Source organism: Calonectris borealis, chromosome 11 (assembly GCF_964195595.1).
Source record: "Calonectris borealis chromosome 11, bCalBor7.hap1.2, whole genome shotgun sequence".
Classification (NCBI taxonomy): domain Eukaryota; kingdom Metazoa; phylum Chordata; class Aves; order Procellariiformes; family Procellariidae; genus Calonectris; species Calonectris borealis.
In genome coordinates this window covers 9,570,914-9,598,306 of record NC_134322.1, presented here as the reverse complement: position 1 = coordinate 9,598,306, position 27,393 = coordinate 9,570,914, and the positions used below count along the sequence as shown (strand labels likewise).

At 43.9% G+C, this 27,393-nt stretch overlaps 1 protein-coding gene across 5 annotated transcripts; it reads left to right on the top strand.

Moving 5' to 3' along the window:
- The first annotated feature begins 514 nt into the window (after nucleotides 1-514).
- Nucleotides 515-24,935, top strand: MTHFS (methenyltetrahydrofolate synthetase). Of its 5 annotated transcripts, XM_075159922.1 has the most exons (4): nucleotides 515-706; nucleotides 2,540-3,368; nucleotides 4,113-4,377; nucleotides 24,111-24,935. In XM_075159922.1, the coding sequence occupies exons 3-4, from the start codon at nucleotides 4,167-4,169 to the stop codon at nucleotides 24,332-24,334; spliced, it is 435 nt and encodes a 144-aa protein (XP_075016023.1). In that variant the 5' UTR covers nucleotides 515-706; nucleotides 2,540-3,368; nucleotides 4,113-4,166; the 3' UTR covers nucleotides 24,335-24,935. The 5 variants fall into 5 exon arrangements, with proteins under 5 accessions (XP_075016023.1, XP_075016022.1, XP_075016021.1 ...); XM_075159921.1 differs by lacking the exons at nucleotides 2,540-3,368; nucleotides 24,111-24,935 and adding an exon at nucleotides 22,805-24,095 and having other exon boundaries at nucleotides 519-706; XM_075159920.1 differs by lacking the exons at nucleotides 2,540-3,368; nucleotides 24,111-24,935 and adding an exon at nucleotides 4,581-5,430 and having other exon boundaries at nucleotides 519-706.
- Nucleotides 24,936-27,393: the final 2,458 nt, after the last annotated feature.

Genomic DNA, 27,393 nt, shown 5'->3' with positions numbered 1-27,393 from the left:
TTTCTGCGCTTAAAGGTGGGTTGGATCATTAAATGTGCCAAAAAGAAGCCTCCAGTGATGGCTACGCAGGCTAGCACACCTTCCCCGCGGGCACAGCCCGGGCTGCGAGGCCGATGGCGTCCCGGGCCGCGCGGCCGTGCCACGGCCAGCGCTTTCCTCCACAGCACCTCCTCACGGCCCAGGCCCACCGGCGGATGCCATAGGGATATGAAACCGTTTGGTAGATGGCGGTAAAATATCCCGCCGAAATGTAATTTCCCTTTCTACAACAAAATTGGGAAAGGGGAAATTCTTCGTAATCTACGCCAGGCAAAAAAACCAAAGATGGGCCTTGCCAAGGGGTTGGCAGGGCCCCGGCCGACCCTCCAGCACCCTCACGGGCGGCGGTGGCCGGAGCCGAGCGGAGATGGCGGCCACACAGGCCTCACAGCAGCGACCGGCTGACACCCGGCGAGCGGGGCCTGGCGGCGGGCCGTCCCCGGGGGCCCTGCCCGGCAGCGCCGCCGCCGCCCCCGGGCGCCGCCAGGGCGAGGCCGGCGCTGCGGCCCGGCTCACTCGGCGCATGGAGCCGCCGGGAGAGGACGGCGAGATGGCGGCGGCGGCGCTGCGGGCCGCTAAGCGGGCGCTGCGGGGGGAGCTGCGGCAGCGGCTGCGGTCGCTGGGCGCGGCGGAGAAGCAGCGCCAGTCCCGCCTGCTGACTCGCAAGGTGGGTGCGGGCCGCGGCGCTGCCGCCGCACGGCGGCTTCCAGGAAGAGCGGGCCCGGGGGCGGGGGGAGCCGGGCCCGGCCCCGGCCCTGCGCGGGGAAGCCCGCCGGGGACTTTCCAGACCTCGCTGGGGATCGAAGCGGTGACTCAGGGGACCCGCCGGCTTCTCGGCCGCTGCCCCGGCCTTCCCGGGCCTGTGCGCCGGGGCGGGGGGTGAGCTCCGCCTCGGCCCCGGCCTTCCCCCGTCCTCACTGCTAATGAACGCCGGGGACCGGAGCTGGTGGCTTTGGTGCGTGCGGTGACCGCCGCGAGCAGTGACGGCCATCATCAAGTCAAAGCGTGGGGTGGTTGTGAAACTGGAGGCAAACGCTGCCATAAACCCCAGAGCAGCGGGGCTTCGCATGGGTTCATGGCGCGTGTTCATCTCCAGCGTTTCACGTCGGGCGAGCTTCGTGGCCAGCTCCTAGCAATAGAGGAATTTAGCTAACTGGCTGTCGTTTCCCTTCTGTATCTTTCAGTGGTATTTCTTCCATGCAATTTTATTTGCAATATAATTTTTATACTTTAAAATATATCAAGCAGGGTTTACCTAACTGGTATCCTAGCACAGCATGATATCAGTGTGTACTTTTGAAATGTCCTGCTTGCGTTTGGATTACAAAGTTTTTATATAGATGTATTTTATCATTTTAATAAACACAATAAAATTTTATTTTGCAGTCACTGCATGTAATAGAGCACAGTCCTCCTTTTTTTTGCAGCACCAGTGGGTACTTCTAGATGATCTATATTTATATTGTTATTTTCCTGCCAGAGGATCTCAAATCATTTTATAGACTTCACTTAATACTAATGTGTAGCCACTTCATCAGTGGGACGTGGCACCAGAGAAACCTCAGGTCATAGCAAGTTTAACTGGAACTCACATAAGCTTTTTTTCATTGGGAATGCTTTTTTTAAAAAAAAAAAGTAATGCCTTACTGTCATGATAATGCATTTTAGTAATCACGCATTCTAGACTTAAATCTCTCAATTTTTAGAAAATACTGGCATGCATCTTCTTCAAAAATGCAGTCCTCTGCCAACTTTATAAGCACCTAGTCCATGTACTACTGAATTTTTAGGAGCCCTCAGCCTTTGTCTAACTGCATCTGATAAACTCAGCAAGAGAGCACTCATTTCTGCTAGTGAGAGCACACTATAAGGTACAGCTTTTGTTTTGCTTATGACATATAAATTGATGTTATCTTGCCATTTTAATGATCTGACACAAATTGAAAATCCTGAGCTTGCTCGAGACAGAGTGGCATTGCACAAGTGGTGGAAAGTAGAATCAGGAGGGTAATACAGCAGACATGAAGAAATATTTGAAAATGCTGAGAAAATATTTGGAACAATGTAAGGCCGAAAATGTAGCTTTATAGCACATATCAGTGCTTGCAGCTAATAAAAGTGAGTAGGTTATTTTATAACACCTGAACAATACTTTTAGTCATAAAATCTCATCTCAAGAGGATCTTTAAATTCAAAGTGAAATTGCTTCACAGGCTGATCTAGCCACTAGTATTTAATTAGTATCTGGATGATTATTCTTTTTTAATTTTTATGTTCATGATTAAAGTTATGCTGTTTGCATGCTCTGATTCTTCAAAAATAGCCATCAGCTGGTGAACAAAGGGCAGATAATATTCTTACGTGTGGAAACTTTTCCACTCTTCTCAGAAACTGCTCCGAGTCATAGCAGCTTCATCTTCACCGTTCTGAAAACATCCGAAATTGCGTCTTCCTGCTAGCATGTGGTTTTACATCTTCAACCTCATTTTTTTCTATACAGCATAATCGATGTGTTACTGGACATGTTGGAGCAGATTGGACCTGTGTGGTGCCCACAGCACACAGCCGCACTTTGAAAGAGGAGAGGTTTTTGTCTCAGTTTCTCTCTTCTCCAAACCCATGAGAAGATTCGGCTCTGGAGGCCCTCAACAACATGAATCACAGGCATTGTCTGGAGTCTGCAATTTGACTAAATAGTCCGTTCTTTCAAGCAAAAGCTACCATGGAAATTCTGTTGTTTAAAAGCTTAATCACTTAGTTGGAAAAATCCATGTGTAAGGTTGGGCAAATTACAAAAGGAAGTAAAATGGTTTTGAATTGTTAAGACGTTTCTATGGCCAAGCAGCATATTACCATAATTTGGTCCAGAGTGTTTCTTTTTATTTTTTTTTCCTTAGAAAAATATATCCATCTTCTGAATATTTCACCTGGGTTTTTAACTGCTGGGCTGGAAAGAAAGAAAAAAAAGGAGTGAGAACCATATCTCAACTTGGACAGGGGCATTTATTTCTCAAAACAGGGCCAGGGCAAAGGCTAAAGCTCAGAAGAGCAAGTCACCCTGCAGTTATGCAAACACAGAGCAGAGGATTTGGTGCTCTCTGTTCCATAGATAAGCACAGTTTCTCAATTGTCTGATATTTTTGACAGATTTTTGCAAGTGTGTAGAATAAATCGCATTTAAATGAGAAGGGACACATTTGTATTTGTTTTGTCCAGATGTAAGTAACAAAGTATGTAAGGTACTAGAGAATGAGAAGACAAGCGTTTAAAAACCTCCTCTCAAATTTTAATGTGGCATTCAGTCTGGAACGGGACAGAGACATAGTGAGGTATGAATCTGCTAATACTTTTTCACCATATAAGCGTTTTTTATTTTCTTTCCTATATTCAGTCTTTTATAAGCCCAGCACAGAGAACCTCATGAAAATCAAAAAATGTCAAGGCCATCTTTCCTTCAAGCTCTGAAAAATGTGCTGTAATAAGATCACCTATTAGAAGCAGGTGATGTTTGAAGTCATATATCTAAAGTTGCTGTAGGGAAGGTGTTAAAAAAAGAAAGAGGGACCTGGTCTTGGAAGACTTTGTGCTCTGATGCTAATTTTCTTTTGAGTTATCATCATTGATGCACTTCTCATTCTACTTAGGCCCGGATGAGAGACGCAGCATGTAAAAAGGATGGAAGAAAAGGAATGCAAAAACCTCATGTCTTGCATAAGCTGGCAGTTCTGACCTGCAGTATCTTTCTCCAGTGATGTTGGGCATTTGAGGATGTCTGCACTATATGGCACAAATATTTAAAGGATCAGGAGATTGTCTCCAAAATTGTTTTTTGCTGGCCCAAACCTGTGTTACAATGTTCCCTGGGTGCAAAAATTTGCTTATTTTGATTTTGCTGATGATAGACATGTTGGAGTGGGAAACAAAGGTGCTTTATTCTCTTTATGATGCGTGGTAGTTTGTATCTCTACCTTTTTCAATGGATATTTTGCTCCAGTGGTGTGTTTAATTAAAATAAAGTAAGTCGATCTGTTCATAAACTTTTCATCAACTGATTACATCCATTTCCCATCTAGGTGATTGGCCATCCCAAGTACCAAGAATCCAAACGAATTGCAATCTTTCTGAGCATGCCAGATGAAATCCAGACAGAAGAAATCATTAAGGACATTTTTAAGCAAGGCAAAGAGTGTTTCATCCCACGTTACAAGCCTCACAGCAATCACATGGACATGCTGAAGTTATCATCAGCTGAAGACATTTCGTCACTTACTTTGACATCCTGGAATATTCTTCAGCCTAGCGATGATGACAGTGTAAGAGAGGAGGCTCTTGCTGGTGGTGAGTATTTTCTTCCTACATTGTGGAGTTGTTGAGCAGGAGTAGCCTTGAGGCCAGTAGGAAATAATCTGATAGCAAGAGTGAAATGAAGTGTTACACTTGGGTTTTATGTGTTGTAGAGGTGCTTAAGTCAATGTAAGCAGATGCTCCTTTCTCTTGCCTGTTTTTCTCTACCCTGTGCCACTCCTGTCATATGCCAGCAGGACAGGAACAAGACTGCACAGTTGATCCAGATGAAGGAAACTCAGCCCTCCAGGTAAATCAGCTTCTTGGTCCAGTTCATGGACATCCTCAATGCTGTCTTGGTCAGCATAACAGAGGCTCATGAAGGAGACAGGGGCTTGCCGGGAGTAGCTTGGGCTACCATTGAAAGTCATGGGGTATTCACAGTTTTAGAATGCACTCTGAGAACTTTAGTTTCCACTGCCTGAAAGGTAGGGAGCTTTTCAGGTGATGCCTGTAGGCTGACACGAGAATTTTCTGAAATCTTTGATCCTCCAAATTGTATTGCATGGATGAATCACAGTGCTGTTAGGGAGCCTGCCCATGCAGAACAGCTCTCCGGACTGAGACCTTAGACTGAAAATAAAAGGACTTTCTTGTAGGCTTGGGTGAATATTGCAAAGTCTTTTCCATCATTATTCCATCACATTTTTATTTTGATCTTACAATGCCATCTCAGACACTGGTTTCTTCATATTGTTGAAAAGTTAAAAGTTCGTTTAGATCTAGCTAGTGGCATGTGTGTTTTGGTCCCAAAATAACCCTTCTCTTTCTTAACCTAAAATTCCCCAACTTGTACAAACTTGTAAACGAACTTACTTTTTCTGTGTCTGCATTCATTATTTGCATTGTTTTTGTAAACACATTAATATCTTCCTGAAACATCTGCTGAACTGTTTAATGTTATTAATGGAACTCGTGTTGAACTCATGCTTGAAACCTCAGGCTGGGAGAATTTTTTCTAGGTGGAAATTCACCATGCAGCCAGCTTCCACACCTCACATACTTAGTGGCTTTTTAATGCTCAATAAAGGAACATAACATTTATATGACTCTGTTTGGTTGAACTTGGGTTTGTATTTGCTTTGGGATGCCAATGTACTTTCCCAGAACACTTCACTGTGTTTGTTTCTCTTTTGTTTTCGATCTCTACCTCTTTCCTAATTCAGAATCCTTTCTGTGTCCACATTTTAGCTAGCAAGGGATTTCACTGCTTCATACAACCATCTTCTTTACATTTAATATTTAGCACTGTTACTTGTTTTCCTAATTTTTGTCAAAAATTTGTGTATATCAGTGGGACTTAGGGGCTTTTGAAGTTAACCCTTAAAATTCCCAGGGTTCTGTTGACTGAGCTTAGTTCAGGCACTCGGGACAAGCTTTTGTACTACCCATGAGCTGCTGTTAATTGAATTTAACAAGTCTACTGCAGAAATCACTGAGTAAACACACAACAATTTCAGGTATGATGCCAGCAAGGACTATCTGGTGTAGAGTGCACGGGGATGTACCGGTTGGGGATGGCTCAGGTGCCAGGTGTGAAGATGGGGGAAGGCAGGAGCAACCTTTGGTACCTGGCTAGTTCTGGAGCTGCTCTTTCGCTCTCTGCACCAGGGTATGGTTATGGGCTGAGAGCAAAGCCAAGAGAGCAGTCTACAGAGAGATGCCAAGAGAGCTACAACTGGCGGTTGTAACAACTGGTATATGTCCATGTCAGACTTCTACAGCCTGAAGCTCGATTTCAGTCTGTTTGTACTCAGGAATAATTCAGTTTGGATTGGAAGTCAGAGCTTGCGCCTTTATCCTTGGACAGTTTTTGTAGATTGGAGAATGAGATTAGGTTTTTTTCACTATTGCATAATCAGACTTCTCCCACACGCACACAATTTGTTCCCGCAGAAACACACACTGCATCTCAGTGTGTCTTTAAATTCCTTTTGCTATTTTTTTTGTGTCAGTTATTATATTTTTTGAACTTTGGTACATTTGCAGGAATGCAAATTGGCTTGCTGCTACATCCATCCTCCATTGTTGGAATTATGCATGGATGAAACATTTATCTTTGTGATGTTATCAAATACTGTGGTGATCCGAGGCATTTACATTGATATAAGGAGATAACATGGTGTTGTATTAGTAATGTTCCCATTGCTGGCGTAAGTTGCTATGTAATTTCCAAGAAATACCCTGCAGGTACATAAATAAGTCATGTCACTTCTGAGTGTATTCATTTTGCATGACAAAAAGCTTAAATTCACACTGTCCTTAAAACTTCAGGCATGGTTATTGTGAAGAGTAGCTCAAAATAAGACTAGGTATAATTTTTGCATAGAGTTTCCCAGTGTTGGTAGACTCACAAGCTATGTTGAATAGACATGAACCCCTCCTTTTGGGGACAGTCCTTTTTCTGTTGGATCAGGGTTTACCCATTTTCATCTCGGCAGTACACCACATTACACCTTGTTGGCATAAATAAAGATCACTGCAGTTTTGGTAGTAGAAAGTCTGTCCTCTTCTCTACCATGCATGGGTGACAGTAATTGTTGTATGAAAAGTTGATTTCTTTCGGCTAAGTGGACACAGTAACAGAAAGAACAAAGGTGGAAGAAGTTCAGATATTTTGTTTGGAATAGGGGTGTACGTAGGTGCATGACTTGGTTCATTTCCAGCGATACCTGCTGAAAGATTTAGGCAACTTTTGGAGCAAGCCAGTGGTACATTTTCTTAATAGGTACCAATTCCCATTTGTATCCTTGCCCATTAGAGGTATAAAGGTGCACCGGTATTAGATTTTGCCCAAGGTAATACTTGTGGTGAAAGTTCAGGCGGGTTGTAGTAATTGTTTACAGGAATGTAGATAACTTGCACAACTTTGGAAGGGGTAAATCAGATAAAACCATGCTCCCTGTTTGCTTTTTATCATGACTCCTACAGAAATTTAAAGGACACTTCCCCAGCAGCTCTAATTTCAATGTGGTTTAGGGAGGCGGTGTGATTCAGCGGGCTGGACATGGGTTTCCTCATTTATAATGTTATTTATTATTACTTAAACCTGCTCTGAGAACTATGGGTGAAAAGCTAAGTTATTCCTACTGGGACTCAAAAAAAATTGACTGGATTGAGTATCTCCATATGGTAAAATTCTTGGAGGTGGCTTCTTTGAAGGGAGGCAGGTGGCCAACTTTGCACTGAGGGATCTTGGCTGGAAGTCTTGGACCTGAGCAAATACTAGGCTTAAATGTTCATAACTGAACTGAATTAGATGTAGTTGAAGGTGTACAATAAATTACAGACAACTTTTAAAACATTCACCTAGGTGATGGGGAGATGGGTTTTGGCCTGGATTTTTTTCTTTGGCCAAAAAATGAAGAGTTATTAGAAATTGTGGCTCTGAATCTGCTTACTGTAATGGGTTGTGTGTTGCTCTCCTGCGCAATGCAAGAAATAGGATTATGTGTACCAGCCTCTTTATCTGTGTAAATTCTGCCCCGGTCTTTAAGTACATTATTACGTAGTCCCTGCCCGTCGGATCTGGGTTCATTCAAAGATGAACCCAGGTGCAATGATCTGGGCTCTTTCAAAGATGCAAAAGATGAACTCTGCTTGCTGTTAATGAATGCTGCTAACAAGTATGTGCTCAGTCATTTGTTTTCTCCCTGTTGCTCAAGTTAGAGCTGCAGGCCTTTTTTACTCTACATTATTCAAACCGTGGTGTGGAGACAGAGGTCTTCATTTCTGTATGGGCTCTTCATCACTACAACATTGAATGACTTGAAGATACTAACTGGTATTTGCTGGTGGAGGAGCAGCAGAGGCTCGGGATCCTGGTTCCAGCCTGGGCTGGAACCCAGAGGAGCTGCCCCAGTGAACATAGACTTGCTTTTCCAAACATGACAGAATCTTTTCTGTTCCCTCCGAAATGATCATTTCCCAGGCTTGTCTCATCCTTGGGCTAGACGTCCTTTCCAAGCTTTCGCTTCTCTGCCGGCATAATGCCCCTCTCCATCCTTCTGCTCTTTGCCCAACCTGTCTGAATCTCCCTCTCCAAGCGTCCTTCTCTGGCCCTTCTGACCACATTCCCCACTTCTCTTGCTCTCACTCCTAGGCTGTCATTTCTGGGGCAGCTGGGCCAACATGAATATCTTGCCCCTGCCAAAAGGCAGGAGATCATGTGCTTTGTCTTCTTTCACTTGTCCACTTCCAGACGTACAAGATTCCCCGTGCCAATTTACTCATTTCCTTCCCCAGTGTGCTGGCTTCTTTCTCTTTTGCATTGGCTTAGAAAAACTCTGTCTCTGTTAAATAGTACTTTTTGTACTAAACAGTGCAAAAGACATAGTTTTGTGATTGTTTCTTTTGGGCAGTGCCTGATTAAACAAACCGCTGCCTTCTCTCCTCCTTTTTGTCCGCAACCCTCCTCTCCTGTGCCAGCACAGATGGCCCTGCAGCCACGTTGGGAGCAATATTGGGAAACCAGTCTTGGTGAGAAGTAACCCGGCACCAATAAAGGCTCCTCTTCTCTCGGACAGGGCCACCACACAGATTTGGACTGATGCAGCTGAAGGGCTGGTAGGAAGCTGGTGGTGAGGGATTGTGTAAACGGGTGGCATGCCAAAAAAAAATCTAAGTGAAACTTCAGTCCTCATTTCCTTCCATGTTTCAGTTCCCCGTCTTGCCCCAGTCAGCGGGACTAGGAGCAGCCACCGAAATGAAAGTCCTTCCGAGTCCTCGCCGGTGGGTGCGGGGCCGGCAGTAGGAGCTGAGCCTGCGCCGTCTTTGCAGCGATACTGGCTTAAGGAGTTTTCCCTCCTCGTATTTTCAGCATATTCCTGCCCCTCCGTAGTAAACTGGATCAGCGACCTGCTCCGGATGAAGGGTATTTTCCTCCTTTCCTCCACCCTGTTTTGGCTGGGATTTTTTTAACCCAGATGAGTGGATCCAGTCCACTGTGCGGCCGTATCAGTGCAACGAGTGCGGGGTGGGAATGAGTAGCCGGGATGGAGGCAATGTCCCCCACTGGCACTGGCTGCTAGAGAGGGTCGTGGGGCCACCCCTGCCGCTGTGACTCCAGCACTGGTACGGAGAGGGTGGCGTCTTCAGAGAGGCCCAGCATTCGCCCTGACGCATCTTCCCTAAGCCTGTGCAAACGGCCGGTTTTCAGACATTTACCACATTGTATAAGCCCAGCTCAAATGGATTTGAACGGGACTAAAGGACATTGTTGACACAGAGGGTACTATGAGCAAGATTTCAAGTTCTTGCCTCAAAGCATGGAGCAACAGAGCTTTCCCCATGTTGTTTTTTGCTAGCTTTGTTCTTAGAAACCAGTGAACCATTTTGCCTGCAATAAAAGAAACATAACCCCCCCCCTCAGTTTGGCATAAATACCCAGGCTGAAAAATGGCAGCACTTGAAAATACAGCATCTTATATGTAATGGGGAATGCTGAATAATCTGCTCCAACTCTACTAAAGCATAATGTCGTTTTGCTCCCAGAAATGAATGTATTAAGAACTGGACTTGTATTTTGTAATTTAGTTTGGAGACTTCCAGCATTTTCAGTACTGGAAGCTTTGGTGGCTTACCAATCAGAGTATTGGTGTTGTACATGATTAGTGATGATGATTAGTGCATGATGATTAGTGAAATGTTAACTAGATAATCCATGCTTTAAATGACAGTGTATTTATTATTAGTGTATTTATTATTAATAATAAGGAAAGATTCGAATTTCAAACAAGGTGAGGAAATACTAACATATGTCTAGCAGCAACTTCTTGCTGCTTCATTTTCACATAACGTCTTTGGATTTTGGCTTTTGAGGTTAGGGTAGTTATATCTTTCTGCCCTTAATAACTTCCAGAACACTTTGAGACTTGCTGTTGCATAAATTACAATAACATGCTGGTAGTAGAAACAGACAGGGACAGCTTACCCGCTGGATTGTATTTGATTTATGAGGGCTATTTATGCCGGGAAGCGTGACCCTCTTGCAGGGAAAATACTGGCTACCTCTAGGCTACAGTTCCACACAACCTCAAGTAGTTTGAAATTATTCCTGAGTGACCATTAGCCCTGTTTTAAACTTTGCCATTGGGATCTGCCCTGCAGAAACATTTTAGTCCGCAGAAGCTCTTTTTCACCTGTCTTTAAACTCCTGCTATTTATTCATACATTCAAAGAGGCTGCATTTGCTGCCAGGACGGATGGCCTTGTGAAGCCATCAGTATTCTTAGTTATTCCAAATTTTAGCACAGTTCTTTAGAAGTGTGGTGGCAATACAGTCTTAAGAGGAATAGGTTTAACTTACAGCTGCGAAATAAAATGGGATGTAAAAAAAAGATAATGGGTTGGATCTCTCCCCCCCACAAAAAAGATGCACCAGAAATGGGAGGATTTTGAAATGTGAGGCACATTAGAGTTTAGAAATAAAAAACAATGTGAGGAGAAAATGCTACGTCTTGAAGCACAGGGAAGGTCTAATACGCTACTTCAGTTCCATTAGATACTGTATAGCTGTACCTGAAGGCATAATGCGACCATACAAAATAATGCTAATCATTCTGAAAAAAGATGCATAGTAAATGATGCTCAGGGGCAATATTTAAATTAGGGAATATTTAAATTAGATATATGCAGATTGGAATGTATCTGGAATAAATGAAATACGGGTATGTGAAAAGCAGAGATGTTAAATATTATTGCTTAGGAAAAAAAACAAAAAAATACCCCAAACAAGATTGTAAAGTGATTGAGGATACTGCTAGATTATCTTTTCCTCTGGGAGACTTGCTTAAAACTTACAGTACAATATATGTCAAGGGATAGATTATAATTTAAAATCTTTTTACACTGGTCATAAAAAAGAAAACCTGAGAGCATGGCACGAAACAAAATTGAAAATCAAGGCTTAGCTCTTAATGTAATTTATTTTTTAATGAAATGATTTAAAGTTTGGAATGAACTTCTGCTTGGAGACAATGAGCCATAGTATTTTGATATGCATAAGGAGAACAAATTCAGTGCAAGTGAGGCATTAACATTCTGGTGACGAGTCTTCTTGTGGAGAGAGGATGCTTCCCCGCACGCAGTGCAGGATCAGAGCACTGGACATACAATCCAGCATCATGTGTTTTACAAGAGTCAGGAAATCTCACAACTTGTAGCTGTGTAGCAATAACTGAAATTTCTTCCTACCTCTGCAGCTGCAGTCCCTGGCTTATCCCCTTACAAACAGGTTCTGTTTTTTCTTTATCTGTGGGCATTCGGAGCGTTCCTCTAAGCATCTAATTTTATTTGTGTTAAGCCCTTGGCTCTGCTGCCTTCTGACAGCTGTGAGTTGTACTGGTTAGTTAGTTGTAATGTGAAATATTATGTTCCTTATTATGTTAATATTATATTCTGTTCCTACACTGTGAAATATTATGTTCCTTGTATTCATTTTAAATTTGCTGCTTTCAGTTCAAGTGATACCTCGTTCTTCTATGATGAGAAGTAAATAAGGATGTTTGATTTGCTTTCTTTTTATTATTCATTGTTTAGTTAAACCTGTATTACTTCAATTGTAATTTTTTTCTATCAAACTTTGTCTGTTTTCTTATTCTCATATAGAAGCTTTTTTAGATCTATAAGAGTTCCAGCCATTGCTCTTTCAACCTTTGCAATTTCTCTGATGTTATGTTGGAGAAAAGATGCCTGAGAGAACATTTTATACCCAGGTAAAGAATACTGTGAAATATATGTAATGGCACTGTAGAAGTTGATTTTTTCTGTATGTACCATAACACTGCTTTTCCAATCAGCTCACCGGGCAGATCTTTTTAACTGGTTTCCACACAGATATCCCACAATGACACGTCGTTAACAAAAATGCCTGTTCCAGTATTAAAAAAATAATTTTACATTATTCTGTGCAGCATGTTCCCTAACAGGTAGAGCTAGGAAAATACTTGTTTTGAAATAAAATATTTCAGGTGTTGGACCCAGCTGTGATAGCAACAGTTTCCCTCACGGTTTTTCTGCATCCCAGCCTTCCGTTGAAAGATGTGGGACTCCATCCCCGGTGCTGGAATTGCTCTCCCCTGCAGCTAGTCACTGCCCTTCCCATGTCTGCACCAGGGTCCACAAGTCTCTGAAACAGTTTAGTAACAATCAGCACCCAATTTGCGAGGTGAATACAGACACTTTTAGCTGAGCTGCTCCCTGTGCTTCTGTTCAGAAACAGGTATGGCATGATTACAAAGAGTCTCCTTCCTTGAAGGGCTTTTGAAAAAATACTCTGAAATGCAAAAGTTGATGTGGTTTTGTGGCATCACTTTGTAATGCCCTTTGGTGTCCTTATGTCCTGAATTTCCTTGGTGCAGACTAAACCGTGAACATTCTGTGATTTAATTTTAATACTGCCTGTGCCAGGGTGTCCTGCAGTGAACCTGGAGGGCTCAGAGCTCTGGAACACTACAGCTTTTTGCTTTCATAAAGTTCATTAAGGCTTTAAAAGAGTGCTTTTCCTTGTAATCATCTTAAGTGTCACATCCATGTTTGCCTTCTTGCAGAAAACGTTCTCCTTGCACTCAGCAAAACAACTAAAAAGATTACTTCTGCTGTAATCAATTAAAGTTTAAAGAGAAGTGAAAGCAACATAGGCAAGGGCTTTAAATTCACTGCAAGTGACTCTCAAGTGTTTTGTTTCAAAGAGGGCTAATTTTGCTACAGTGAGTGCGAACAGTAGCATTGTCATTTTCTTCACACTGTTTTCTAGAGACAGGAGTCTCTCAAAAGCAAATAAGAGGTTAGGTTCATTTCTGGAGTGTGGCATGAGTCTGTACAACAAACTCATACAGGAGAAATGCAAACATGCAAGTATCTCTGGCTGCAGTAACTAATCCAAACAGACATTTTTGTCTCCCTTTATTTTCATTTTTGGAAGGGAAGAGCCGGCACCAAACTTGTCTTAGTGCCTTTGTGCACATAATCTGAACAATCTGGAGAACAGGAGAGGAAGCTTTTTCCTGCTGCCCACCTGGGTGATGTGGATTGAAGATGCGGTTTGATGAGACAGCCGAGCCCTGCGCCCATCTGGCTGGTGCCAGAAGGGGCAGTCCTGATGCCTTTTTCTTGCTCCCAGCTCTGTGCTCCCCTTGTCCTCCCAACCCCGGTGCCATCTCCGGTACTCACTGCTGAGCGGATTCAGCTCATGAATCTGGCAGAAGGTTACTGCTTTTGTTTTCTTTCTTTTTCCTCGGATTGGTTTTCTGCCAGCTTAGTGGGCTATTAAATCAGGTCAGCACTTTTCCAGCTACAAAAGAATTGTCTTCCTGGCACAGTTAATCCCCACTGTCTTTGCTGAGATTCAAGATACACTGTCATTTCCCCTGTACAGGGAAATTCCTTGGACCTGGCCGAGAGCCACTGGCTTTCAGGGAGCAGGAGACTCATGCTGCTGTTTCACAGTGTAAAGATAGCTCTTGGTCTTTATGTTTGGCATCATAACTGGACTCCGTTCCTGCTTGTGCTGGCTTTTGTGCATATGAAATGGGAATCAGCTTTTGGGATGTAGATGGAGGGCAAATTCCTGTCCAGGAGTGACATGAAGCCCTTTGCCGGCAGGTGTCAGTATTCCATAGATTTACTATGGAGCATTGGTGTCATTTAGGCTGTTTTCCTATAATTAAAACCTCATCCAGGCATTGTACTCACACACCCAGGATAACAAGTGCTCCAGCCTAATGTCTCCAAAAAATCAGGCGTTGGAGTGAGGGAGGTGGAGGATTCCAGGGACGGTCGGGTTTTTTAAGCTGTGCAAGCTTAAAAAGATAAAAGAAAATCTTGTGATGGAAGAAGCAGGATTTCTCAGCTGTTGTGATGTTAACACGTTCGACACTAACAGTGAAGGTGCCATCGCCTCCAAACCAGCTGACTCTACATGTTCAATAAACCCCACCTGTAAGCACGCCTAATGTTCCCATCAAGCGGTGTCACTCCTTACAGGAGTCAGGTTTATGCACTGATGAAGAAGTTGATGTCTTAACCGTTTATATTTCACAAGCAATTCTGCGTGTTTTACGACAGGCTATCTGCTGAGTGAGTCAAAGGGCGTTGGAAATATTGATAGTGATGCGTGATGTATTGAAAAAATCCCCAAATGATTCACTTCGGTCATATTTTGATTTAAAAATATCCAGACAGCAGCATGCAAAAGAGGACCAGAGTGAAGAAATGAAGTAGCGGACATGCACATGTATCAAGTGGAAGTATTTAAATAAGTGCTCAGATAAACACTATGGAAAGTGTAGCTGATAAGATCTTAAAGAATTTCACATAAAACCACATAAAGATACACAAAGATCCTTGTATTTTAGGCTGCAGCAGTGTTTTGACAATCCCAACGTAAACAGTTCAAGCACCAATGCCTTGTGATTTTCTCTAAAGGAGCAGATTTGCAGTCAGCATTTGCTGATTTAACAAGATGTGTCGATGTGCTGTAGAGTGGCTCTAATGCCGTTTGTCCTCTCTTTGGAATTGCTCCGTGGTACATCTTGTTTCAGAATATTTTGGTGGTTTAAAATCACAGGAGAACCAAGGTGCAAGCCTTTGAACCAAACATTTTTCGTTGCCCGTGTTTTCCCAATCACACTGTCCTAACTCTGCTCACATATCTGAATATCAGGAGCAGATAAGTCATTTTTCACAGACTGATAACTAAGGCATTTCTAAGCAATTATTTCCTTTACTCTGAATTTGCAAACCCAGACATTTCTGTAGGTGTCATTGAGTGATTATGGTTTATTTATGGGGCTTATGCAGACTTGATGAATAATAGTGAAATAGAAAAGTACTTGGTCAAATTTTCTTTTAGGTAGACATTTGGCAAATTCTGAAAATGAGGCACTAGACCTCAGCTGACTGTAAGTTAAACCTCAGGGGAAATGAGTATGATGGTTATAGCCTCGCACAGTCTTCCCATGTTGTGAAACCAGCTAGAATTTGAACACAAGTCTTAGCCTTGAACAGTACCTTCCCTGATGACACATGAAAGGTTATTTATTTGTGGAGCAGCATAGGTTTGTTTGTGCAGGGCTGATATACTACAGCTCATGCTGTGCGGTGCACTTTACCTTTCAAATGCACTGGCACTAAATTGGTAAGATTTTGTTTTAAATGAATTCGAAATAGGAGGGTGTTTGCTTGATCGCAGCTTAGTAGCACAGGAGCTGATCAAACGGCTTTATTAGTGTGTTTTGCAGGTTTAATAACGGGAGAGTGGCTGCCACTCCGTTGTTTTAAACCTGTATGACTGATGGCTATCATGTAGCTTCTCAGGGAGAAGTATAAATATTTTATTATGCTGTAGTTCAAAAGGGCAAGTGTGAACTGTGGAGACCAATGTTTCATGCTGTCACAAAGGACTGACATGGATGAGTAGACAGATAAACGCTGAGTTGCTCGGTGCTTGTTTGTAGATTCTGCTGATGGTTCTATTTTCTGCAAAATATTTTATTGAAGTAATAACAGAAGCTGTCTCAGTCATGCTAGTGGACCAATTACCTGGGGGACGTGGATTGCAGAGAGTCTGCTTGGCATCTATATGTTTGTAAAAGGTAGACTGGTGGGTTACGGCTGTGCTTGGATGTGGGTAAAAAGATTTTTAGAAGACAAAAGGACACAAAACCTTCCTTGGTGCTAGCAATTCCCATACACAAATAGGAATGAAAATAAAGCAAATTATTGCCCCTTGTGTTAAAAGCATTTCTCCCTGGACGGGGTGGGCATTAGCCTTGAGGGCCTCACAGTGTGCCCTGCAACAGGAGCCTGTGGATTGAGCCCATGGGATTTGGATGTGATACTTTGATTTTTGATTCTTGTGCCTGGCTCGTGCGTGCTAGATATAAAGCGAGCATCTCTCTGGCTTCCCTTCTAAAGCAACAGATGGCTATGAATAGTTAGAAAACAGTGAGTCCTGCTGAAGTGCTGTGGTACTGCACAATTAAAGGTGTGCACACGGGAAACAGCTGGAGGAAAAGCTACTGACTGCGGTTTAAAATGAGCTGGTTTTTCAGTCTAATATGAAACACGATTTTTAGTCCTGTTAGGTAACTGTTTGGGATCATAAGGAGACTACAGAGTGAGCACGATAGAAAAGCACCGGAGGAGAGCTGTTTATGAACAACCAACAACAAATATTTACAAGAGAAAAGAATTGATTTTCTCAAACTCATGTCAGTAACTCGGGATATTTTCCATGTAGTTCCCGAGGTTGGTGCAGAAGGGCAATGCTGATTTACAGTAACCGCGGATCTGATCCTTTGCATTGTAACAGGTTTCCAAGGAGATGAGGATTCATGCTGAGCTTCTGATATTGATTTTCAAAGGCTGTATCATGTGAGCAAATAGGAATTATCAGATAAGAGTTTCCTTTCTGTTCAAGGGATTGTATTTACATTTCAGCAGACTGGCTGGGGCAAAGTTAAGCAATGTAACTGTTGATGTCTGCGATCCCCTGTGTTGCTGGAAGAAGTCAGCATCATTGTTTTTGGATGAATGACTTTCTTTCAAATGCTTATCAATTGCAGCAAAGGGTAGTGGTTTTGTCTCCTTGCTCATTTGATTGGCGATATAACAGTATCTGGCTTCTCCAGGGCTTAGTTGGGATAAGGAGTTGGTTTCCTCTGGAAGCAATCCCAGCCCTTCCAGGAACCATGCACCTCGGTAGGGTCTGGATTAGGCCTGTAGTGAACAGATCTGGCATTTCCCTTTTTGACCTTATACCAAGACAATGTGTAATAGCGCTTGAAACCAAGGGCAGGTTTTTTCCAAAGGGCAGAAAACTTTTATCTGGAAGAAATACCAAACTGTTAGCAACCTCAGGATCAGTGCGAGGGGCACCCGGGGCATTCTATAGAGAAGGCTTAGCACTACTCATAAAGGGGAAGGGATTTGTTTTGCTGCAGCATAATTGAAATATTTACTTCTGTGGAGTTGTTTTCCCCAAGGTCTGATGATTAACCCAGACCACAGTGTTAGGTGCTGTGTAAATACAGAACAAGATGATGATCTATGCCCTATAGAGTATACATTGAGAAGCAAATGAAGCCTTGGACAGTTGCAAATTATGTAAATAATGTGTAAGACAGTTATAAGCTTAACGATGAATTGTCATTCTCTTATCAAGGATGTAGCTCTTCTGTTCCTCTCAAACCTTCCTGGAATATATCATCCTTAGTCCCTGAGATAAGCAGTGTCAAGATGACCTGAACATATAGAAAAGGCTGTATTTCAAAGACTGTTTTAATAAGACTTGAATGGTTGCCAGGGTAGTCCCTCATAAAGCAGGAAACCTGTGCCCTAAAACTGAACTTTGCTTCAAAATGAGGAGGGGGCACCTCCCCAAACGACCACTGACGACCACCAGAGACCCCGGCGCAAGTGCAGAAGGACTGGGAAGAATGCCAAGGAAGATGAGAAGTAACGCTTACACAATCTCATGAATAAGTATTAGTTAGGCATGGCGTTAGCTGTGGTTTTGCTGATTTTGTACTATAAAGTAGAGCCTGGAGTTTGTGGCGGTGTGCTTGATTTGTGGAAAATAGCCGCCTTGCACCCTGCGCAGAATAAAGGAATGTCTCCTTTCGAAACATGCTCGCTTGTGTGTTTCGAGGGCTTTAGTCGACAACACTAACACCTACCCAAGAGGCCTAACTATGCTGATGCTGACAATAATTAAAGTTACAGTAACGACTCTGTCATTAATTAGAACTTTCTGAGTTATTCCAACTCATTGGCTCACACCTTGCATGTCACCAAGACTGATACTTTCAATGTTAGGATCAAGTGATTGAATTAATTTTTTCCTCTGTGCTGGGGTCGCAGATACAGAGGCAGCAGATTGTTACTGCACCCTTTTCATTCTGAAAAGTAAGGTTTTCCTGCCAAAGGTTTTGGTTTTTTTTCTCCATTGTGGTCCTTGCTAGATCAGAAAAGGACCAAAGTAAGCTTTCATTCCTTGCAAATGAACAGCTTTCAGATATTTGTCAGCTCCACAGAGGTTGTGCGTAGACTGATCTGACATTGTTTGTGGCGTGCATAATACCATAATCACTCCTCTCCTTTAAACAAAAAGCTGTTCTTGTCCTGGTTCTTCTGGTCCTGCACCTTCTGTAATCATTTACATCTGAGCAAGGCAGGGGGAGACCCTAGCTACCACTGCAGAGCGAGCTGTGCACGGAAAAAAACCAACTGCTGAAAAGCTCGTTCTTGCCCAAGGTGCCAGGCTGGGAGGATCAAGCCAGCCTTGTGGGGACATCGTAAATGATGGACGAACTTCTGTGCTTCAGGGAGAAGCTCAAACTGCACAGCCGCTGCTGTGAGGAGCAGCAGTGGTGCCATACAGAGCTGATTGCTGTCCACCTCTTGTAGGCTTGAGCTCAGAAGGCGTCTGTGCCGTGAGCATGATTTCTATGAGCACGTTGCTGTTCTTTACAGGGACACAGGAGTTGCTGCAGCTCGGCCTCTGCCTCATCCTCTTGTCAGTGCTTTGGAGGTGAGGATCAAGAGAGTCCTGGCTCCCGCTTGGATGGATCCCAGGTGCTTTGCTGTGTCCACAAAGCAAGTGGCGGCGAGGGATGAGAAGGTGGAACGACAGAGTATTTCAGTTTTCGTCGTCCGTTAGGACCATCTAACTGTGCAGGGGGAGATGAATGACCCCACATGGCGGTTGGCAGCGGGCTGATGGAGCCTCTTCAAACCCGGGAGGAGAGGGGCCATGCTGGCGGCTCCTTCTGAGGACAGCACAAGTTCCAAGCAGTCTTTATGTGACCTGTATCTGTGCAATTTGATGGACTCTTCTATAATTAACCATTGTCAAGAACACTTCTGAAAATGCCGGCTGGCATTTCAAATAGGAACATCAGATTAAGGAGAAGAGAGGTAATGAGGTGCGAGGAGAAAATCCTTCCCTGGGGAACAAATCAAACCTGATACCATCATGAAGGGTAATGAGAAATGCACTACCGAACTGAGGAGATTCACCGCAGCTGCCTAGAGGAAGCGAAACCGTGTATTCCTATTTAAAACACCAGAGAGGGGATGCTAATGTTTTGGTCTGCTGGTTAAGTCAGGGGACGTGCAGCTTGCACACCTGCCTTTTGCATGTAGTTTTGCCACGTTTCCTGAGTCCTTGGGCAAGTCATTTCACTTCTCTGTGACATAAGGTATGTTTACATAGATGTATGCAAGTCAGTGCAAATAGAATGTGCCTGTACACCCACGTGGCAATTTCTGAAGCTATGACTGTACACTGTAAAATTACACAGGGCTAAGTGGCACAGGCTATTCCTGTCCACACCACACAGAACCCTGGCCTGTCTCTTCTGTTTTGTCTCACGTGATGGTCTTACTTGGCTCTGTGGCCCTAAGGCAATACTGGTTTTTTCTATCTTTTTCCCCAGTTCGTAGTATCTTTAATAATAGGAGGCCTTATGGCAGACCATCACAGCAGTATTTTTGTAGCATCAGCCTGAGGGTTTGTGTTGCATATTCTGGCATGTGGCAGGAAAGCCTGTGTCTGTGTCCGGAGGAGCAAAACCAGTTTTGTTGGTGTAGGAGGACTGCCCAGGGTGGAAGCAGCCAGACCTGTACCCTCCTGTCTTTACTGCCCATGGGAATCCTGTCCCCTGGAGCAGGCGTGGGTGTCACTTGGACCGGCAGTGCCAGGCAGCGTGCTGACAATTAAACAGTATTGACCACCCGTGATCCTGTAAATCAATTTGTTTTCTGGCCCTGCTGTATTTAGCAGTATAAATGAAACCTGTGTGGCCATGTCAGCATGGCTGTATGCCCACATTGATAGATAAGTCAGGGTATATTATTTCACACACGTTTGCTACACAGTTGAGGGAGTTGTAGCCACAGCAGCTCCTGTCATAGATACAGCAAGTATTATGTGGCTGTCATCACAATTGCCAACCTTACTGGGCTACCCAGTAGCTTAATTAAAGTTTGTAGCAAGCATTGATACTCTCTACATAGAAGCCCCTGGCTGGAGTTGCTTGAGACAGTGTTTTCAGCCTTTAGCAATTTGCAGACCACATGCAAGTATTCCGGGAGAAGCACGGGTTATCTGTAGCAAAAGCCCTCTCGACCATGGGTGTGCTTTTTTTGGTTTTCTTTCCGTGGCTCCTGGACCCTCGGGGATCCAAGAGCCAACAGTTAATGACTACGGAGACGTGGGGGACATTACAAGGAAAGGGATAGAAGTAGGTGGAGATCATGAGACCTCTCTTAGGCTGTTTGACAAGGCACTAAAAACTGATGTTTGATGCCCAAGTACCTGCTCTGTCTTCTCAGGGACAAGGATGCCATTTCACACAGCGGCCTGTGGGAGCAAGGGGAGTAGGATGTGAGAACGGAGCAAGTCTGCAGGGCACCCTGAGTGGCAACTAGTGGTCCTGCAGGGCTGGAAGGGCCTGGGAGCATGAGGGCCCCTTGCCAAGGGGGCTAAGATGTTCTTACCCTCACCTGCCATCCTGTTGACGTACTCTCATTGCTGATAGTAATCTTATGTGTCTGCAATCTTGGTCTCATCTGTGTCTGCAATCTTGGTCTCATCTGTGTGTCACCTCTCATCCTGTGACAGCTCTTCCCCCGCGCTGCCGCAGGCACCACAAGAGGTTTTTGTTGCTCCCCAAGTTATGTGGCAGGGAAGCGTTTTCTCCATGCAGCGCTCTGCCATTCTAGATCCTGGGGTAGGATTTGGGGCTAAAGCTGCCTGAACTGCCGTTGGGCTCCTTGCAGGGCAGCTGTGTCATTTTTCTACCGAAAGTCTTGCTTGGCATTTTGCTTAAATCTTGTGCGGTGTAAGTTGTGTGGATATCAGACAGCATGTTGTGAGTCAGAGCAAAGGCGTTTGGTATCATAGTGCTCCAATGGAAGAAAAATATAAGGGTAACTATTACAGTATTTACAGCACAATTTTTCATATTGAGATTTGCACAAGCTTGTTTGAGTTATTCGGCATAAAAAAATCCATGATTATGGAGGAGCTGACTCATTAAAACAATCTTTCTCCAGAGAACCCAGAAGAAAGCACAGTGCTCTAATACATCTAAATTCACTCGAGCGTGCCTGGTGCTATCAGTTAAAGTACATAGAAAATATCTTTCTTCCCTGCACTGTTCCTGCCAATTCCCTCTTTCCTTAGTGCTTCCCCTGACTTGTCTTCTTCCTGTCTGTAATATAAATGTAAGGAGAAACGGCACCTTTTTACTCTGCAGATCTGCCCCTTGTGTGCATTCTTACCTGCCAGCAGTAGCGACTGCAAATGTTTCCAGCTTTTTGCCATGAGGGTCACATGGAGTGAAAACAGCTAAAAAAAAGTGTAAGGCAGAGCGTGTTTCCTTCTGTGCATCATTAGTGTTTGGTACATATTGGTTTCTGGGCCACCTGAATACCTACACAAAGCCGATGTGAGGCAAATTATAGAGAGGACAAGTAGTGAGCACAGGAGTAACTCGGGGAGGATTTGACCTGCAGAATCTATTACTGACCATGCTAACTGGGAGAAGATCAGCTAGGTTCTAGTCCATAGGCCTGACAATTGACAAATACCTATTTTTACTTGCAAACTGAGGAGATGTGACATGGTACGTCCAACATGATGTCCATGGTGATACCATAAAAATGGCATCTCTTTTCAAGTGGGACCAGACTTCTGCCCTCGTGCCTCTTTTCCTCTTTGTTTGCCATTTGCCATTTGTCTGTCCTATGAGTCAAAAGTTGACTGCAGTGTGGTAAAACACTCAGACTCCTTTTTATTTCAATCAGTAATGTTCTGTGGTCTGCCCTTTGGCTAATTCCCTCCTCTTATTCCTCTGACCTCTTTAAAAAAGCCATGCTTCTTAACTTATGATGCCGGATTTGCAAGATTGATCTTCTCTTGCATATTTTATATCAATGTTCTAATTAAGTCATCGGGTCATGATGGATGAGTGTTCACGTCAGTAACTCTTCTCTGAACGATGAACAGTGGAAGGAAATCTCCAGGAGCCTGGGAAGTGTGTGCAAATGAGTTGGTCTTACGTGAACTTCTAACATGCTCTTCCAGGCTGAGTTCGGAGTTGATACGTGATCTGAGATGGGATTCTCTGGAAACTGAAAAACTCTGCTTAGCTCTGGCTCTTCCAGTACGTGCTCCCCCACATCTCCTTGAATGTTGGGCATCATTCCTCAGCTAGATGTAGTGAGAGCAGCTCAATCCAAAACGGCAGGAGACAGTACGTTTGGGCGTAGGAAAAGCGGCAAAATACCTGACACGTCCTAGCCCTGGTGAAGGAGCAGAAACCAGTTATAGAAACGCTGCTCAAGGCTAAGTACCGTTCCTGTAAGAAGGAAGATGCAGTGGAGTGAGACGCAGTATTTGCTTTCTTTCCAGCCTCGTGTCAGCTGTGTTTCAGTCTGCGCTGGCTTTCCACTACCGTGCCCGCCCTTCTCTCCTTAAGTGTCTGCCTGCTACAGCAGCAAGTAATGAAAGACTTTCTTTGATTGTGAAACTAGTAAGTGGGATGTTCCAGGGTTCAGCGGTCAGTACCAGGCCAGCCAAGCTCGTTTGTTTAGAGGATGTCCTTGCAAGACTTCTCACACTAAACCAACAAGCCTTGCACAAGTAATGGGAATCTGCAGGCTGGCTGCCTGCATGCCCGGTGGTCGCTCAGCGTGGCAGCCCGTTTCTTTTGCCTGCCTGGCAGTGATGTGAATCAACTCCTGAAACAAGTGGGCAGCCGAGTGTAAATTGTAGCTGGCTACCTGGCACGATGCCGATCCACATCCGTTCACAGAGTATGAACAAAGCAAGAAAAAAGGGCTTGGCTGATCTTGCCTTTTTATGGTTGGTGGGGTCTTTTGTCAGGGTTTCATCAGCCAGTCGGATCTGTTTTGTCTAGATGATTGGCAGCTTATGCAGCTTGTTTCGATTTTTTAACTGATTCTGAGTTCCAATCAAGCGCAATCTCTTCTTGGGGAGCCCATACATCCCTCCAGAAGGAGGGACATTCAGGACAGGCAAGCAGAATGCCTGTGCCTGCTGCTGGAGCAACAGTGAAAATTGCTGGAGGCTCAGGAAGAAAGTCCTTTGGGAGAAGAGGAATCTGACATCACGAAGAGACAAGCCTTCAGATCTTGATATAAGAGGGCAAATACCCACTTTCGGAATATATTGTATTCAAGGTGCTTTGGTTTTGGGAGTGAAGGTTCATGACATCTTACAGTTGTGTCAAGAAGATGCTCGCTCTCTCTTATGCACCTTCTTTTCATTCTTTTTTACTTTCCTATTTTTGTTGAAGTTCATTTGATTTTCTCTGATGTTGAAGTTCATTTGATTTTCTGATTCCTCCTGCATTTAATTTCCCTGAGTTCAGTCTCTGCCTGGATTTAGAGTCATAAACATTAGTATTTGGAAGTGTGGGGTTAAAATGATAAAATAAATTTGTTATAATGTAGATTTTTTTCCTTCTAGCTTTTCAAGGTCTAATTATTTTGCGGCTGATCTAGTATGCAATTGATAAGATGAAAATGTAAATTTACAGGTTCAGTATTCAAAGATTTTTCATCTGATCAAAGAGAGGGAAGCATTTTGCAAAACACAAAGCTTGCGTTTTTGCAAATGTCTGAAGTTATGTGGATGTAGTCAAGCCATCAGGACATCCACAGTGCATCCATTAATGTTTATTTCATTTTTACAGGGGGTCTTGACCTTATCTTCATGCCAGGCCTTGGGTTTGACAAAAGAGGCAACAGATTGGGAAGAGGGAAAGGATATTATGATACCTACCTTGAAAGATGTATGAAACATCCCAGTGGAAAGCCTTACACGATTGCCTTGGCTTTTAGGGAACAGATTTGTGAATCAGTGCCTGTGGCAGAAAATGATGTCGAAGTAGATGAAATCCTTTATGAAGACTACTGAAAGTGTCTTGTTACCAACCCACCTTCAGAGTGACCAACCAAAGACATCAGATCCATCAATCATGACTTTTTAATAGTCATAAATGACTTTGGGAGCAATAAAATACACTAGTTGTGTTTGAACAAAAAACACCTCAGTGTGAATGTTGTAATACTAGTGAGGATTGCATTGATTTGCTTCTAATTAGAAAATATCTGGTGTGAATTCTTATTCTAGAATCAATAGAAACAAGAATCTGTGACTGTTTATTACAGTAAGGACCATTTCTTCTCATCATACTTTTGAGGAACAAGCTACTTGATACTTAACTGTTTTATTATTCCAGTTTGAAACTGAAATGTCTATTGATGACAGTTCTTCATCCATTCTGGAATTAGATTTGTTATGGTAAAAGTTCTTAGTACTTAAATGTTATGTTTATCCATGAGCAAAACAAGAAACTGCCAGATAAGTCCTATAGTAAGCTGGGCAAAAAATGGTGACTGGAAAAAAGCCTTAATTAATTTTATTGTATACGGTAATTCTGACTGTTTACTTGGCTCCTTGAAATTGTCTTATAATAAAAAAAGTATCTGTTAATAAAAAACGTTCATGTCCATAACTTTGGTATATGTTTCTTTCTTTTATCTGAAAACCAGATTGTAATGTAGTCTAAAATGTGTTCAGTAAGTTCTCAATCTGGAGAAAAACAACTCTTTTTTTGTAAAATAATACTAAAAATTACTTTAAGTTCTATAACTTTATACATGGGCCATTTATAATGTTCCAGAATACTGTGTGAAGTATGGATAGTATTTTAAAGGATAAAGAGATGCTAAGAATTGCAGAGAACAGGTTTTACGGATTGAGTAAGTTTTTGGGTGGGAGGAAGAAGACAATGAGTTTTCCCCTGCACGGTGTCCTCATGGTAATAGAACACAGTATTTCTGATCAGGGTCAAGAAAACAGTCAAAATTTTGTGTTCCTTCTTCCATGCAACTTCACTTTTTCTAGACATGTTTAACTCCTCTCTCGATCAATAGATCAGTGCATTTATTTTAACCAAACTACTCTGTGTCGTCATTAAAAATTCTATGAATTCTCAAGGTCCAGCTGCGGAGCAGAACGCCCTTAAGACTTCCTCAACGATAACTGTTTTTGTGAACAAAACTATGTCTACAGTGCGTATGAACCTCTTCATCTCAAAATGTTTGTATTCAGTTTTATTTCCATCTTGCCAATACGGTAACTGATTAAACCTTCTTATTCAGGAGTTAACATAAACTTAGCAGCTCAGGTCTCTCTGGCATGTGCTCCCTGGTGCTTCTCCCTCCTAAGGTAACATGGGTGGGGTGACAATACCTTCAGTATTGGCCTGCTGGGCTTCCCACCAGTGTGTACAGAAAGGCTGCAACCTGCACAAGACAGCTCGCAGCAGTTTGTCATTTGGGCTAGTTAGTAAAATGACGGTGATCAGATTTGGCCATGCATCGGCTCTTTATCAAACTAGCTCACTCCACCAAATGGAAGATGCAGAGTAAGATGTGTCCATGTATCACACCGGGTTCTGCAAGCAGAAGTTGAGATGACAGCGTTGGTGCTGCTGCACGCGGTGGAGCGTCCTCCAGCTCCTCTCAGCTCTGCAGTGCTGCCAGCTGTACTGCCTTACGGGGAGGAGACAGACTCTTACGATTCAAGACGGCCACGGCCTAGACAGGTCCACTCTTCGCTGGGTAAAAAACTGGCTGGACGGCCGAGCCCAGAGAGTTGTGGTGAACGGAGTTAAATCCAGTTGGCGGCCGGTCACGAGCGGTGTTCCCCAGGGCTCAGTGCTGGGGCCGGTCCTGTTCAATATCTTTATCAACGATCTGGACGAGGGGATCGAGTGCTCTCTCAGTAAGTTTGCAGACGACACCAAGCTGGGCGGGAGTGTTGATCTGCTGGAGGGTAGGAAGGCTCTGCAGAGGGACCTGGACAGGCTGGATCGATGGGCCGAGGCCAACTGTGTGAGGTTCAACAAGGCCAAGTGCCGGGTCCTGCACTTCGGCCACAACAACCCCAGGCAACGCTACAGGCTTGGGGAAGAGTGGCTGGAAAGCTGCCCGGAGGAAAAGGACCTGGGGGTGCTGGTCGACAGCCGGCTGAACATGAGCCGGCAGTGTGCCCAGGTGGCCAAGAAGGCCAACGGCATCCTGGCCTGTATCAGAAATAGTGTGGCCAGCAGGAGCAGGGAGGTGATCGTGCCCCTGTACTCGGCACTGGTGAGGCCGCACCTCGAATACTGTGTTCAGTTTTGGGCCCCTCGCTACAAGAAGGACATGGAGGTGCTGGAGCGTGTCCAGAGGAGGGCAACGAAGCTGGTGAAGGGCCTGGAGCACAAGTCTGATGAGGAGCGGCTGAGGGAACTGGGGTTGTTTAGTCTGGAGAAGAGGAGGCTGAGGGGAGACCTCATCGCGCTCTACAACTACCTGAAAGGAGGTTGTAGCGAGGTGGGGGTTGGTCTCTTCTCCCAAGTAACAAGCGATAGGACAAGAGGAAATGGCCTCAAGTTGCGCCAAGGGAGGTTTAGATTGAACATTAGGAAAAATTTCTTTACTGAAAGAGTGGTCAGGCCTTGGAACAGGCTGCCCAGGGAAGTGGTGGAGTCACCATCCCTGGAGGTATTTAAAAGACGTGTAGATGAGGCCCTTAGGGACATGGTGTAGTGGGCATGGTGTGTTGGGTTGACGGTTGGACACGATGATCTTAGAGGTCTTTTCCAACCTGTATGATTCTATGATTCTATGATTGATTCTAAGACCTTTGGGGAATAAATATAATGAGAAAATTGGACCTTTTTTTTTAACAATGTCCGTCCTGGTGGTATTTTAATCCCTTCTTCATTTCTGAACTTCTGCTGGCCTATGGAGAGCAACAAAAAAAAAGATGGAGCAGGCTTTGCGTGTAGCAGACCTGTTCCTAGGTTTGCCTGCAAGGCTGTTTGAGTTCACCGATGACATTAGGCTCAGCGCTGTGCCCTATGGCACAGCCAGCCACGGACATCAACAAAGCTACGCTGAAGCCAGTATTTTTCACAGTGG